Source organism: Lagopus muta, chromosome 3 (assembly GCF_023343835.1).
Source record: "Lagopus muta isolate bLagMut1 chromosome 3, bLagMut1 primary, whole genome shotgun sequence".
NCBI classification, from domain to species: domain Eukaryota; kingdom Metazoa; phylum Chordata; class Aves; order Galliformes; family Phasianidae; genus Lagopus; species Lagopus muta.
In genome coordinates, this window is record NC_064435.1 from 63,532,766 (window position 1) to 63,548,961 (window position 16,196).

General features: G+C 38.3%; 1 protein-coding gene across 5 annotated transcripts in view; it reads left to right on the forward strand.

The window, feature by feature from the left end:
- The window catches only part of MOCOS (molybdenum cofactor sulfurase), a 214,586-nt gene that overhangs the window by 176,950 nt on the left and 21,440 nt on the right, over positions 1-16,196 (forward strand). For all 5 annotated transcript variants that reach the window (XM_048939650.1, XM_048939648.1, XM_048939647.1 and 2 more), the window contains exons 7-10: positions 538-654; positions 3,320-3,766; positions 10,789-10,951; positions 15,337-15,418. In XM_048939650.1, coding sequence (XP_048795607.1) covers positions 538-654; positions 3,320-3,766; positions 10,789-10,951; positions 15,337-15,418 — 809 coding nt within the window. The remainder of the gene's footprint in view (positions 1-537; positions 655-3,319; positions 3,767-10,788; positions 10,952-15,336; positions 15,419-16,196) is intronic.

Consider the following 16,196-nt stretch of genomic DNA (forward strand, 5'->3'; position numbering starts at 1 on the left):
TTGTGCCACGAACACACTAATATCTTCATTTTCTGTAACGAGGACTTACAGTATCAGATTCCTGAAAGTTTCCTTCTGCTAACTGAAAAGGTGCCCCACCCCTTACACTTTGTCTTGTAGGGGCAGTTATAGGTGATGGTTCAGGCCAAACCCTAAATGACACTATGCTGCAGACCTGTAATTCACATTACCAGTATAGGTGCACAGATTTAAAAGTAAGCGTGTGTGCTGGTATTAGAAGGATCCGTGTCTGAACTGATACACTGTGTGTGTGTTTGTGTGTGTGCTGTATAATTTTCTCTCAGTGCCACTGTAATTATCTGTTTCCATCAGTGTTTTCTTTCAGCTGAAATAGCAAGGCTGAAAAATCCTCAGTGTATTATGGGAATGCTGACAGCTACAGTCATTTAATAATTTAGAGATGTGATTTACCCCCAGTTGATTTGTACCCTTAAAACACTGTATGTAGTTTACCACAACTTTAAATGTCTGTCTTTTGTTCTTCTTTTATGTGTTATTTCCTGTTGAATTGGGAAGGTGGAAAAGATGGCCAGCCTCTGCAACATACATGTCCGCACAGGTTGCTTCTGTAACACAGGAGCCTGCCAGATGCATTTGGGTATAAGCGATGAGGACATCCAAAAGAACCTGCAGGTTAGTTTCTGAATGAGATTATGTGATACATTGCCCTTGGAAAACTTACAAATTCAGTGACCCAGGCTATCAGTTCTGAATTTCACAGAGGATGGGAGATATGAGGGTGAGAGAGGAAAATCTGGCCCTAAACCATAAAGAAAATATTAGTAAATAGATAGATAGTTAAAGAATAAAGTAGTTTATCATATGTTGTGCTTTTGAGTCTCTGCAACTTTTAGAATTAAGGTGAGTTTGATTTGCTTTCTCTGATCTTTCAACTCAATTACCATGTTAAAGAAAAAAATGAACTTAAGTTCATTGAAACGAGGTGTTGAAACAAAACCATTTTATGGACCCAAAGCAATATACGTTGCTTTTATTTCATTCAAAAATACGAAGCACTGTGTTGCATCACTTAAGTCAGTATCATGTAAATATTACTGAACATTATCATCAGGATAAGCCCAATGAAGAACGCATACTTACAGGGATTTTTCATCTTCCAGAAGTGGTATGATGAGGTAGTACAGTCAAGCAGTTCTTTTGAGACATTCTCATCAGCAAAAGACCTAAATGAGTTATTGACTACATTACTGTGCAAAGGAAGAGAGCTTTTATTCACATTATTTGCATATATGCTTTGTTTTTGCCTTTTTTTTTTTTCTCCCAGAAAGAAAGCGAGACTTATGTCCATAGAACAGTAACATTTCTTGCTTGAAAAAGCCTTCACTATTCACACATCCATTTTTATTGAACAGAAATGCATAAATAAATGAAATTACGGGGAAAAAAAACAACCTTCTGTGAAACTTAGAGCTAAATGTCATGTCCACTGTTGAGCTAATGTTAGGTGGGTGATCAAAGGGAGTTTCTAGCTTATCTCTCTGGAGGTGAGTGGCACTGACCTGTTTAATTGAAGGAGAAACTTCTGCTCCAACAAAGAGTTTTGCAGAATGCACACTTTATGAAAGACATATCAAATAGGAGAATATACAGACATCATCGTTAATGGTATTTGAGGGATTTTTCAGCTTTACCGTTAGTTAAAACTTGTATTTTTCAAAGGAATTAATGTTAGGGGGAAGGGTTCTTCCATATGTACTGAAAGCAACAAGTTAACTGGATCAGCAAGACAGATTTATTGCAGATCACCATGATGAGGGATAGATGAGAGGACAGTGAGGCTCTCTGAGACCTCGTTGACTGGCAGAGTTCAGAGGGTTGTGATCAGCAGTGCAGAGACCAGTTGGAGACCTGTAACTAGCAGTATTTACCAGGCATCCCAGGCATTGATACTGGGCCCAGTCTTGCCAACATCTTTATCATTGACCTGGATGAAGGGATAGGATCCACCCTTAGCAATTTTGCTGATGATACAAAGCTGGGAGGAGTGGCTGACACACCAGATGGCTGTGCTGCCATTCAGTGAGACCTGGACAGGCTGGAAAGTTGGGCAGAGAAGAACCTGATGAAGTTAAACAAGAAAAAGTGTAGAGTTGTACACCTGGGGAGGAATAACCACATACACCAGTACAGGTTAAGGGCTGATCTGCTGGAGAGATCTGCAGAGAAGGATCTTGGTGACCTGGTAGACAGCAGGCTGATGATGAGCCAGCAATGTGCCCTCTGGGCCTAAAAGGCTAATGGTATCCTGGGGTGTGTTAAAAAGAACAGGGCCAGCAGGCTGAGGGAGGTGATTCTCCCCTTCTATTCTGCACTGGTGAGACCACATCTGGAGTACTGTGTCTAGTTCTGGGCTCCCCAGTTCAAGAAAGACTAGGAACTTCTAGGAAGTGTCAAGCTGAGGAGTACAAAGATAGTTACGGGCCTGGAGCATCTCCCTTACAAGGAAAGGCTAAGAGACTGGAGAATATTCAGTCTGGAGAAGAAAAGCCTGAGAGGGAATCTTATTAATGCTTATGAATATCTAAAGGGTAGGAATCAAAGTGAATGGGGCCAGACTCTGTTCAGTGTTCCTCAGCAATAGGACGCAGGATAAGAGACACAAATGGGAACACAGGAAATTTGATACAAATCTAAGAATAAACTTTTTTTCTTTCTGGGTGACACAGCACTGGAACAACCTGCGCAGAAAGGTTGTGGAGTCTCTGGAGATATTCAAAACCCCTCTGGATGCTTTCCTGTGCAACCTTCTCTAGGAACCTGCTTTAGCAGAGGGTTGGACCAGATGGTCTTTCCAACCTCTACAATTCAGTGAATATGCCACTGATTATATAAAATGGAACTGTTTTGACAGTGGATAAACAAAACTCCCACAGAAACCAGCAGGCTAGAGATTTGGTCAGCTAACTGAATGTAATATCCCAGTTTAAATCTCAGTGAACTATGCAGATGAGACTGGAATTTATCTGGAGACTGATCTTGCTAACAGGCTATTCTGGCATATGCAAACTTTTTCTTGACATAAGTTTTTGAGAAGATCCTCTTGCTTTGGGGTAGAATAGGGCAAACATTACAAAACAATATTTTTCCTTGCTTGAGTAGCTAATCAGGCATTTGGGATTTTTTCTCCTTTTTCTGCATGTATTCATGGGTTAACTGTGTATTTCCGAAAGCAGCATTTCAGGTTAGAATTAACAGACTTTTGAATAACTATGTACAGTAAGGGGGAAGTAATGCAGTCTGTCATAATAGCTCTGCTTTTCTTTCTATTTTAAACTAGGCTGGCCATGTCTGTGGAGATGATATTGACCTAATTGATGGACGTCCCACTGGTTCTGTGAGAATATCCTTTGGTTACATGTCTTCTTTTGAAGATGCACAGGCATTTTTGAAATTCATCATAGCCACAAGGTTCTCTAAGTCAGACACTGAGATTCCCTTTCAATCCTCTGCTACGCAGCTGACAACAGAACCTTCCCCAGATGACCACTCTTACTTTAACAGCGTCAATAAATTGTCTCCAAGAACGCGTATTGCAGATAGAGAACATAGGAATAATCCATCTGGAACAGAGAGGACTGTCGGTTGGCAGTCACCGGAGTCTCAGTCGGAAAGCATAAGGGAAGCTCTTTCTGAGGTCGCTGTGCCAAAGATTAAAAGGGGTGGCAAGCCCATTACTGTCATCAATATTTACCTGTATCCAATCAAATCTTGCTCTGCATTTGAGGTATGTGCTTTAAATTATACTTATTTTATCCCCAACTATCAAACGTGTCAACCAGGAACAACATGTGCATTAGATATTAGGAAACAGCATGGGGTGCTCACTTTTCCATTTCTCCAATATCTAGGATTGAGCTCTGCCTGCTAAGGCACTCTAAAAGATTTTCAATTAGACTGAAGGTACAAGATGCAAATGTGTCTTTGCTCCTCTATCGCCCATCACAGAAAAATCAGCGCATAATATGCAGTTTTGGGGAAAAAAAAAAAAAAGTTGGCTTTGCAAAATTTGACTAAAATATAATCAAATAATTAGTATGCTTTCACTGAATGACATGTGATGGATTTGTAGGCATTGATGGGTAGGCAGCAATTTAGAAATAACTTGATTAACATGTTATAATTGAGAGGAGGTTGATTTACATTACAAAGAAATGTTATCATTAAAAATACATTTGCAACAGAAATATGACATTTAAGTGTTGCTGCACTATTTGAAAGTTCACTCTTTGAAGATTTTAATTGCTTTTTTGCCAAGTTAATAATATCATCACCTTAGCTGTGACTTTTTTTTAAAATAATGCATGATGAAATAGGTGTATGGCCCACACATGACCTAGAATGTGACTCTGCTTAGTACCATACTGAGAACTGATTTAATGAATGTCAATAATGGTATAACTTTCCCTGTGAAAACTTGCTGGTGTAGGTCACTGTCTCACATATGAATGAAAATTGGGGTCAAATCCAGTGACAAATCACCTGCATTTAAAATATGGATTCTCAGCTGTTTTCATCTTTTTTCTTTTTTTTTTTCTTTTTTCCTTAATGCAAAAAAATAAAAAAGGGAGGAATTGAAGCAATGTCTTTGAAAGATTAACAAAACATCTGCATTTCTAAACTTGGTTTGCTTATGATGTTTTTAATTCAGAGGCACAGTCTTGAGCATTAAATGAGACCTGAACAAATAATTTTCCACCCTTTATTAACCTTCCACTAAATCAAGCCATTTAAAAATCAAAGTAATCATGTGAGAATGTTTTAACCTTTGCTTAAATGTTGCAGTTATTACAGCTATATTGCAGAAGCCCACTACAAAATATGTCTTAGCAGTATTTGGGACCGTTTGGGGTCAAATTCTATTTTTAACATGCAGGCTGGTGTTACAGGATACATACCAGAACACTCAGAGCCAGAAAGACTTTGAAGTAATTGTGCCCAGAAGCAGATAAACCATACCTCAGTGTGAAAGACAGCTTTTGTTTTCCCAAACTGAGCCAATTTTCCTCTCTTCAAGCTCTGTGAAGGGAAACTTCTCTAGGTAATAAATTAATAAAAAGCTGGTACACCCTGACAGACAGAATTGCAGTTTTAATGGAGGAGGAAAATCCCCATGCATAATTCTTGTACCAGGTATGTGTTAATGGGCCCAGCATGAAAGTGGAGTTCATCTCACCTGACCTTATCCCTCTAAAGTTAGATATTATTCGGTAAGCAGGAAGAGATGGATACCTGCTAAATCATCTTATCATAAAATAGGCATCTGCAGTAGGAAAAATGAATTGTCCCTAGATATTTCTGTCTCTTTCCATTGACTGCATGAGGTATCAACGGCTACTTGGATTGGATAGGCAGCAGCTAACACTAGGCTTAGTTAGTTTAGATTAAAAGTGCAAATGTAAAATTTGGAACTGTACGAGGTTTAGGTTTTCATGCCTAGAAATATTTTTGAAGTCTCTGATTTGATATTTTTTTGTAATGAAGCATCAGCTGTGTTAGAGCCCAATAGCTAAGCACTGTCAGATCCTGTACTGCCAAAGGGTAATACCTAATGAAATGTATGCTTGCTTTAGTATATAATATTGAAAGGGACTGGAACTTCACTGTAGGCAGCATACAGCTCTCCTCATCGTCTTCTCAAAGAACATGTTTTGTACATTTCCATTTAATCCATAGAAGATAACAATAGAAGTTGAATTAATAGATTTAATTAAAAATGGATTTCAATGCATAAGGAGAACAGGCCAGGAAGTGAAGCCAAAAGTATATTGGAACATTATATGATTTTCAATATTGAAGTAAGCCAGAAAGGAAGATGTGTTTGCTTATGTGATCATCTTCCTGTCTACCAGGTGTTCTTCATATTTTTGTTACCAAAAGTCAGAGTAGCACTTCTAGGCACTATCTGTCATATATTTATAGACAGATTGAAAGATCTGCCAACCTGATTTTCTGCATGTAAAAGAGATAAATATGGCAGCTCACAGCCCACCACTTGTAATGAGCATTAAAACTCAAAGGCAGTTGATCCCATTCTCACCCAGACAGTGGCTTAGTTTCTTTCCATTGCTGAAGAGTAAAATAGATAGCCAGTGCTGCCAGAACCCAGACCACCAAATGCAGAGTGCATCATCCTCCATAATACTCTGCACACCATTACTACAACTTCAGCCTACGTCACCTTGGAAGGGGAAAATAACCAATCCACACACACTGGAATTTTAAGCCAAGCATGCTAGAGATGCCGTACCACAATTAAATGGGCCCAAGTCCTGAAAATCATTTTGCCTTCTAAAATAGTAATTATCATAAGATCTCTAGGCTTTATCATGAAAAGGCTGATTCCAGTAGAAGATTATTCTTTTGCCATTCTCTTTGTCATGCAGACTTCACACTTTACTGTCCCTTCGCTTTACTAACTCCATAAACTTCTGAAGTAATAATGTAGCTTGTAGTTCCCATGGTCTTCAGATAGAAGCCAATAATTGAAATTCAACTTCATAATATAAATTTAAAATAGCTTTAAATGTTTTGCAGTTGTTGGAAAGTTAGAAAAATATTTCCTGTTAAAATTTGATGCCTATATTTGTCAGTTACATAGTAGCTCCAAACCAGCTGATGTGAAAAAGTGGCTTAGGTATTAGGCTGCAATAAAATCACTCATCTTGTACTTGGATACTTGAGATCGGAATCTCAGATTCGTAAGTTCAAGTTGCAGTCTTCCAGTTGATGTGAAGGTCAGACCTTCAGCATGCCTTGTAAATGGGCTTTATTGGGAAGTACACTATCAGATTTGTTTGCCTAAAATAAAATGTCTAGTGGAAGATTCCACCTATGTGTGCAAGACCTCATGCATCTACCAGTGAAGCCTGTCCCTCAACTTGTAGTTTGCAGTATAGATGACTTAATTAGTAACAGAAGGACAAATTCAAGGACACGAGTTTGAGCTCACACCTGTTTAATCTCCTCTTTTAAGTCACGTCTTCTCCTCTTTATCTAAACTATGAGCTAAAACTATGTTTTGGTGTAGGAGGTGATTGGCCTCCAGTGAAAATGAGAGTCAGAGTACTTTGGCATCTGGCAGGATAAAACCTTGCATTAAGGTATTCAGCCTACTGCAGACTGGTTAGCTCCTACTGTGTGCATGTTTCATGAACTTTTCCTGGCCACAGGACTGTCTCTGTTCAGTTACGTTCCATGGATTTTGTACATATGGCTTAGGAACTGGAAGGCAGAATATTCTAGCTGAATGTCTTAAATGTGTATTCACTTTCCTACAATTATTTTATTAAATGGAGAGAAGTAGGAAAGAAGAGTAGCCTCTGTCCCTGACCACATTTTTCTTCTTTTCCAACATAAAAACATATTTTAAACATACATTTTTAAACATGAACATCTCTCATGTCAATGAATCTTGCATAATTACGTAGTGCAATGTGCCCAGTAAAAAGGTTAGGACTTTAAACATTAATAACTTTATTATTCTTGCAGTAGATTTCAGAAGATAAAAATTGCATCTTAACACAGAAAACAAATTAGCTTTTAATCAGAAATACAATGCAAGTTCTTAGTAATCAGTAGATAAATTATATGTAAGACCACTAGCATTTTTAAACTTGCATAATTTAAAAGCTGTTCAGTGCTTTCTTTAATGTGCCTGAAAATTGTGTTAGCTTTTGTGATGACATTACAGTGAACTATGGAAAAATGCAGCCCAAAATGCTTTAGAGAAAATTCTGAACAAAACAGAAACATGTTTTTGGAATTAAAATATTACAAAAAGAAAAATTGCTAAAGAAGATAGGATAATGCAATGTACTGGTTGTGCTCTGTGCATTGAGCTTACAGGTATATTTGAATGTTGTATGATTAGCTCACCTGCCATGCTGGGAATGAAGTTGTATGCATGCAGTAACCAGTAATGATGTCCATGCTTCTCTCTGTCTTTCACCTTCTAATTTGTCTCAGAAGAAGAGATGGTCACGCAGTTTCAGGGAATTGATGTAATACAGTATTTCTTATTATGATGTAAGTTAGCCTGTTTTATTTCACTCTGCAGTAGTAAGCTTCCCTGGCTGCTTTGCTTCACTCTTTTAGTTACCGGATTATAGGTATATAGCGCTGTTTGAGTGCCCTACCTTGCCTCGTGCTGCCTGTCCTCCAGGATGTGCATCTCTTGTGCAGCCTGTGTCTTATTAGCTGATTTTGGGCAGACATGTGGGACGTAATCCAAGAGAGCCAAATTGAACCACTCTTACTGTGCCTCTAACGATGTCCTTTATTTGAACTGCTCTACTTAAGTTGCTTGCAGTCACTGAACAATCCCTTCAGCCTCTTTCAAATAGTGGTGGAAGAGGGTCTGTGCAGATTGAAAGCCAAAGTACTGGAGAGAATAGCAATTCCACACTCATCTCCTGTATCAATATTAGCAGCAAATCAGCTCTATTTCATGATCATCTGTGACTCCCTGTTCAAGGCAGAGTACACAGTTATTTTCTTGTTGCAACTTTAATTATTGGAGCAGACATGCAATACACTAAGTTGAACTGTAGAGGGAAAGTAGGGCACTTGACAGTTTGCTCAGGACATTCATGAGAGGCATGGGACTTACTAATGGGGACATTTGTGTATCATTCTTATTATGATAGCAAACAACCAGAGGAACCAGAGGAAAAATGGGCTCAAGACCTTCAGTTGTGTGCTGCATCTCAGAGTGGAGCCTGAAGCTGGCCCAAAGTTGAAGCAAAACAATTGAATGTTACAGTTGGGTGCTAGGAATCACATTTTGGGGTTCTTCCTATAATTTTCTGCTCTTTTAGTTTATTAACTATATTATGTCTTGCAAATCCCTTCATGATCTGTATATCCATGACAGGATGTGTTACTGATAAGTGATCTTCTGTTTTGGAAAGGAGATTTGTTAGCAGGAAATTCTTGCAGCTCTCAGATGATCACCAGCTGTTCAAAATGTATTTTGTAATCTAATTACAGGATAACCAAACAATACAGGCATCTCCAAAGGATAATTTACAGCAAGCATAAAAAGCTGTACTTCAGCTGATATTGCAGTGTTTGAGCTGTGATTCTTCTCCTAAAAAAAAATAAGGCAAAGGTTCAGATCTTTTAGGTGCTGATATAGTTCATAGAATCACAGAATGGCCTGGGTTGAAAAGGACCACAATGACCATCTTGTTTCAACCCCCTGCTAAGTGCAGGGTCACCAACCACCAGACCAGGCTGCCCAGAGCCGCATCCAGCCTGGACTTAAATGCCTCCAAGGATGGGGCATCCACAACCTCATTGGGCAACCTGTTCCAGTGTGTCACCACCCTCTGAGTGAAAAATAGTTGCTGGGACAATGCTGTTTCAGATGGCATGCCAGACCTAAAGATTTCATTTTTGGCTGAGTTTTTATCCAGACTTACTTCAAAAACTGCCAAAGAGTGTTATAAATCATGTTGATAAAATACATTTCTTTAATTTTTCCATGTATGTTCTGTATTTCATGCAGTTAATAACTCATATGGTTGATAGTGGGAGGCTAGTTCAGCTTCAGTGCTCTCAGTTTCCCGTTTCAGCTCATCTTGAGTGCCTGCCCTCAGCTCTCTCTAGCCATGCTCTTGATGGCAGTCTGTTGCTGAGAACTTTCCAAAACCTGAAAAAGTTTGTAAGATTGGGGTGCTTTGGCTTCTGTGGTGTTTTGGAAAGAGCACATGCTAAACAAAATTGCGACTTTTAATTAATATAACCAGTGCTTCAAGCCATGTTTTCTTCAGAGCATCAGAATCTCTCAGCATTTTTTTGCTAAAGCTGGTTTCGTGTGGAAAGTGCTAAGCTTCTCTACAAGAATTCAACGCAGCTCATCTGTAGTTAACTTTTCTCCATATTCAACTGTGACTAGAAAGCATATGTCAGTGGAAACAATATGTTTAAATGCCTAGCTTTATGTTAAAATAATGGTATTAATATTTTAGCATTCTGAAGGAGAAAGCAGTTATTAATATCGCCCAAAGACATTACTAAAATTGCTCTCTTTTTTTTCATTTTGAGATTACCATCTGTGTAGCATCAGTAACAGATGTTCTTTTCACCAGAAAAATGTACATGAAAGCAAGGACAATATGCCTGTGTAGGCTATTGGAAGAAAAGAGCATTATAGAATCAGTGGAAGAACAGCTCACAGAGAAGATCATGTTTTGTTTCAGGAGGATTTGGAAAACTATTATGCTCTAGCTGAAACAGAAACTTCAGCAGTGAATATTTTCTCAAAAAATGGTTCCATTAAAACAAAAAAAAAAGTGGAAGTTTATTCAGAGTTCTAAATTTCATGTTTTCCTTGCTTTCTGCTTCTTTTTTTCCTTAGTTCATACAACTCACACGAAACCTTCATTCTTTGTGAATTAAAGTTGTTAAGGGGAAGAGGTCCTAAAATATCTGAGTATAAAATTAAAAACAGTTTTCAGAGTGTTTCACTGATTATTTACTGCATTCCCGCGGCTCTGTTAAATCGAAGATTGTGATAATATGCAACAAATTGCAGTAACTCCATTCATTTCTGTCAGCTTCTTGCAGTGAGAACTTGATCTTTGATTTAAAGTTCCTGTTATAAAGGCTGATGTCAGCTTGCAAAAGCTTTTTTGATTTCAAGGAATTTCATTATTGGTTTCTTTTCCCTATCTTTTCAGCATGAATATGTTAATACGACTAATATTTTCTAAACCTTTTCATCCCCTCCTGATGCTTTTTCAGGTTACAGAATGGCCGGTAGGAAATCAAGGTTTGCTGTATGACCGTAATTGGATGGTTGTAAATCAAAATGGAGTGTGCATAACTCAGAAGCAGGAGCCAAAGTTGTGTCTTATAAATCCCTCAATTAATCTGAAGCAAAAGATTATGGTCATTCAGGCAGAAGGTAATTGAACAATATCCTTTTTTCCCCTTTCTTACTGATGTTAAACTTGCATGCAGAGACACCTGTGTGCATGCACAGAAATACTGATTGCTGTGTATGCATACCAGCTGAACAGACATCTTCTGCTATCAGCTGCAGGTAAAGAAGGCTGAGGTTGGAATAGCCCTGGGTAGTTTCCTAGCTTGTTGTTGGGATAGGTAGAGAGCAGATAGCAAATCCGTATGCGCAGTCGTGAAGTGAATGCTTCGGGAAGGAAACGTGATTTGATAAATGTGGAAATCCATTGACTAATCTGTCCCTCCACATCATGAAGGAGAGTTCACCAGCCTGAAGGGACTGTCACCGCTGTGAAGGTAAAGGAACAGGAGTCTAACATCAAACATCTAGGCCAAAGCCCTTCCCATGTTTTGCTCTCCTCTTTCTTCCAGCAGCTATGGGACTAGAGGGGTAGAGTCTTCAGTGGGAATTAATATGAATTAAGATAAGAACCAGATAGTACTAAGCTCAGTTAAATGCTCTCACTAGCAGGCATGTTTGGGCCTCTTTTGACTCATCAAAACCCTCTTTATTATCTGCTGAAGGGAAAAAAAAAAGTGAAAACTTTATGGAAATCTTTATGGAGAGCCCCTTGCTACTTGGGGATACAAATTATTTATTTTCCTAACAGTGCTATTAGCACTCAACAGTCGAACAGGTTTGTATTCCGCTGAAGTCATTATTAATGCCAAGCTTGCATGTGGCTGAATGGTGTTTATCATTTCCCTTGTGTCTTACATTTACTCATCCTGTATGTCTAAACTGTTATTATTATATGTGTTCTCACTTTGCACAGCTAGAGAAAAACGAGGAAACTTATATTCAGATTTTTAACCCCTTATTAGAACTCCATATGAGTGGTTCTGTAACTGCAGCCTCCTTTCTGTTTGTACAGTAGATTTGTTGTCCACTCCAATTGTCAGGCCAGCTAATTTCTTTTGTCATGTTTATCAAATGTACATTAGAGTATTTCTGCTATTTTTTTTAACACTTTTTGTGTGTTCTAGATCCCAAATACAATCTTGTTTTTATTTAGGGATTCCAATCCAGCTCTCAGGGGGCTCTCTGCCCCCCTCCAGGCACAAGCATTCCTTTCCATCTGGACATTTCATTATTGGAAAAAATTGTTTATAGCTATTTTATTTCAATATGGTTTAGTATTCCCTACCCTCGCTGTCCAACAAAATAAATTTGTCAGTGTGATTCAGTGTGACAGTAACTACTTCAATACCTTTTGCCAAATCCTTCCTGTGCTGAGACTGCTTCAGGTTCTTTCTTTAACCCTGTGTGTGAGCTGTCTAACAGCCAGCCCTGGATGGACAGGCAGATCAACTGTCTGACCAACCCAGAGGTGGATCCTTCTGTGACTGCTTGTGTTGCTGTTCTCTTGGCTGTTCCTTACTGTGGTAGAGGGAGGGAGTTTTTAATTTTGAGAAACTGCATCTCTGGGTTTTGACAGTTATTTTGGTAGTCTGTGTGGTTGTTAGCAGGGATTTCCTGTTCTATTTGACATGAAGGGTACAACAAATCCCCACTTTCACAAGACACAGTTTGAGAAAACTGATGTTAGTTTAAATCAGCTCCCAAATAGAAAGATAACTTTTTATATATTGATGTAGGGTTGCTTCCACTGAAACAATTAATGATGGAACTCCCAGCAGCTCAGGGCAGGTGAGTTTATTTCCAGAAGTCATATTGCTAGAGCGAGAATAAAGGAGAATCTTTTTTCTCCTGCTCCACCAAACACATAGGGGCACAAACAGCACTGGGCTGGTTCCTGACACATAAAAACAGAATTTGCTTGAGAATACATTCCTGTAAAAGGCTAATTTCTCTCTTTACACGTTAGCTAACAATCAGCATTACTCTGGCAAGTTGTGACAGTTTGCCACCGCATGGAGAGAGAAATTTTAAGTGCTATGAAGGCCTTCTAAAACACTGGAGTAGAAAGATGCATGCAAAACTGAACAACTAATTACGCTTTATGGAGTTTATTCTGCCTTTAAATAGTCATGTGTTGCTGCCAATAAAAATAATAGGAATTATACAAATACACTGCTGAAAGAATGTACATGAATAGTTTGTATTTCAGTCTATTGAAATAACAGACCTCTAATTTTTCTCATTCACTGAAAATAGGAGCTATAAAGACAAGAATATTTTTTTATATATTAATACTGTGAGCACATCTGTGGATCTTATTATCAAGCAAATGACCATGGAGAATGAGCTTTTACAATTTAGTAACTGGCAATATTCTGCTTTTTTTTTTTTTTGCCTCAAGATAGAATAAAATTGTAATTAACAATGTTTAACTGACCTAAAACTCTCTCTAAAATGTGTATTGTTCAATAAAAATGCGATTCACTTGTTTATAAAAGCAAGACTTTTTAAAGCCCTGAGACTCTATTTTAAGAAGTGTTTAGAATTTGTTTAGAATTTTATTTTAAAAGATAGTAACAGATAAGGACACATACAGTGTCCTTTCAGGTGGCTTGGAGCTAGATGATCTGTAAGGTCGCTTCTAACCCAAGCTATTCTGTGATTCTATAATTGTATGAATCAAACTTTTCCAGAAGGAATGATGCCTATGTTTAATTATTTCAAAGTACAAGAACATTTGTCCTGGTCCGTAAGATGATAATAATGTCTTCTTTTTTGGTTGTTGCAGGCAACTTCAATGCATGTATGTAGGTTGTTCAAAAGTAATGCCTCCTGTTCAGTTCCATGGAAACTGCAGCAGGTACAAAGAGCACGATAACACTATTTGCAAGAGCAAATTCTTAGCTACAAAACACTGTTTTTCAACATAGTCACCACCATTAGCTATGCATTTTTGCCAGTGATGAACAAGAGCCTGCCTGTCACACTTGTAAAAAGTTGCATTGCCATCCGGAATGTGGCTTGTCTTTCACTGTGCTCACATTCACTTATTGATGGCCTCCATCAACATTTAACAAGCGTCAGAGAATGTTGTGGGTGCCATTCTTTGCATATGGAGGAATTCAGTGACACACTTATGCTTCGTACACCTTTCCATCTCAGACACCATTTCGTCAGAGTGCCCCACTGCTGCCATCTGTCGCAAAGCAACAAAATGCAGTGGAATACTGGTGGGAACACTCATATGCCATATCACCAACGTCCAGCTATGATATATCGTGGGCCAACATCATAAAATAGGAGGCATTACTTTCAGAGCAGCCCTTGTATTGCTTGAATGTTTTATTTTTCTAAATGAACCTAAATTTTCCTCCTTTGTCTTTGCTTCTGAGGTATCCCAACGTTGCTAGCTAAGTAGAGAATGGGAGTCTCTCTGTACTGAAAACTTGCAGGGACTGGAGCTGTTAGCTGGGCTATAGCAAATCTGAACTACATTTCATTCCTCTCCTTGCAAGAAAAAAAAAATGATTTCACCATGTCAAAGGGCTAATAGAGCTTAATTTTTGTTTGTAGGACAAATATATAAGCGGAAAGTAAAGAGTGAATTCATGATGTGCCAGTATAAAACTGGAGTACTGGAGATCAGATTCTTTGTTGGTTTGTGTTGCAGTATAATAGAAAATAGTTGGATTCATTGCAGCCACATAGACACTTTGTTCATCGCATAGGATTACTGCTTTCAATTAACAGATAGCAAAGCTGTGCAGCTTTATTTTTTCTTTCTACTGAACTACAGCAGCTATTCCATCTGTTTCACATCCCATTCCTGATAAAAAAAACTATGGAAAAAACTTTTAACATATGTCATTACCCGGGATTCATCACCTTGTTTAAGCTCAGAAATGGATACATGTGAATAGTTGTCTATTTGTGGTATCTATACATTTTATCGTTACTCCAGTTATTGTAATTTAATGTCACATTGTATTTCTTTTCATGTACAGGCTATGCTTATATTTTCTTTTCCGTGCCCCATCTTTCTGTTCACTCCATCCCACTGCTCCAAAAGAAAATACAGCAGTGATTAATCATCTCCTGATTTGCTAGAGAGAGCAAAACAGTGATAAACCCATGCTTTCAGCAGAAGCCATGATTGAGGCAGTAATTCTGTGCCAGTTATATTGCCTGAGATTCACAAAAAATGAAGTTATTCAAAGCTGAAGCAGTGTATTCCTCAGTCTGGCTTGGGTACCAAGGTCGTCTGCAGCCTTTGCTCTTTGCATTGTCATTTGGAGCCACCTGCAGGCAGAGAATATAATTCTAGCAAAAAGGAAGAGAGGATTTTTGTCGCAGAGAATGTGGGAGGCTGCTGTGAATGTGAACAGGTGCAAATGTAGGCATTTTATTCATTATTGTATGATTCTACATAAATGTTTTTTAATTTGGTTTTCTCTCTATCTATCTAGGCATGGATCCAATATCTGTATCACTAGAAGAAAATATTGGAAAAGAGGCTGTGGTCTATGAGAGTAAAGTCTGCTCACACAGGTGAGTGAGAGCAGAGAGGAAACCAAGCCAAAAATCATTGCAGTAAAACTAAGAACATTATCAGATAGACACTAAGGGGCAAAGTCCTTTAGTAAAAGTGAGGGAAGATAGAAAGCAATAAATGTTCAGTGAGTTAGGGGGCGAGGAGAGGACAGTTTGAGATAAATAATTTGGCATGACCGCATGTCTGGTAGAAAACAGTAAGTAATAACATTAATGAAGAGGGAGTTAAATGAGAAGGTTACAAGAGACTGATGACATGGCACTAACTTGAGTAAGAGAGATCTTTGTTTTACATTTTCCAAGGATGAGAAAAGGGAAGGATGTCACCTCTTGCTTCCAAATGTCAAACAGGAACCTCAGCAGGACTCTAGAAATTCAGCTCACTCATTTGACAGTAATGATGCTGGCAACTTTGCCCATTTCTCACTGAACTGATTCAAATTTGCTAGAACCCACTGAAGTTAGAAACAGCTTTCCTTATATGTACAAGCCTTTTTAATTTTGTTTTGACCATCCATGTTGATCAGTGTCCCTTTAACAAGCCTAGGAGGATTGCAGGTGAGTATGTGAAATACGATCAACTCTAAATCAAAAGACTTAGCACCTCAGTGAAATATAACATTATGAATAAATTAATTTCCTATCAATGAATAAAGCGTTTATCCATTATATTTTCTAAGTACATCCCAGTCCCAAAAGCTTTTCTGAGTGACTGGCAGTGTTCCAGATGCCTTCCTAAATTATATTTGCATTTATTACTACATTTGTTTTCACC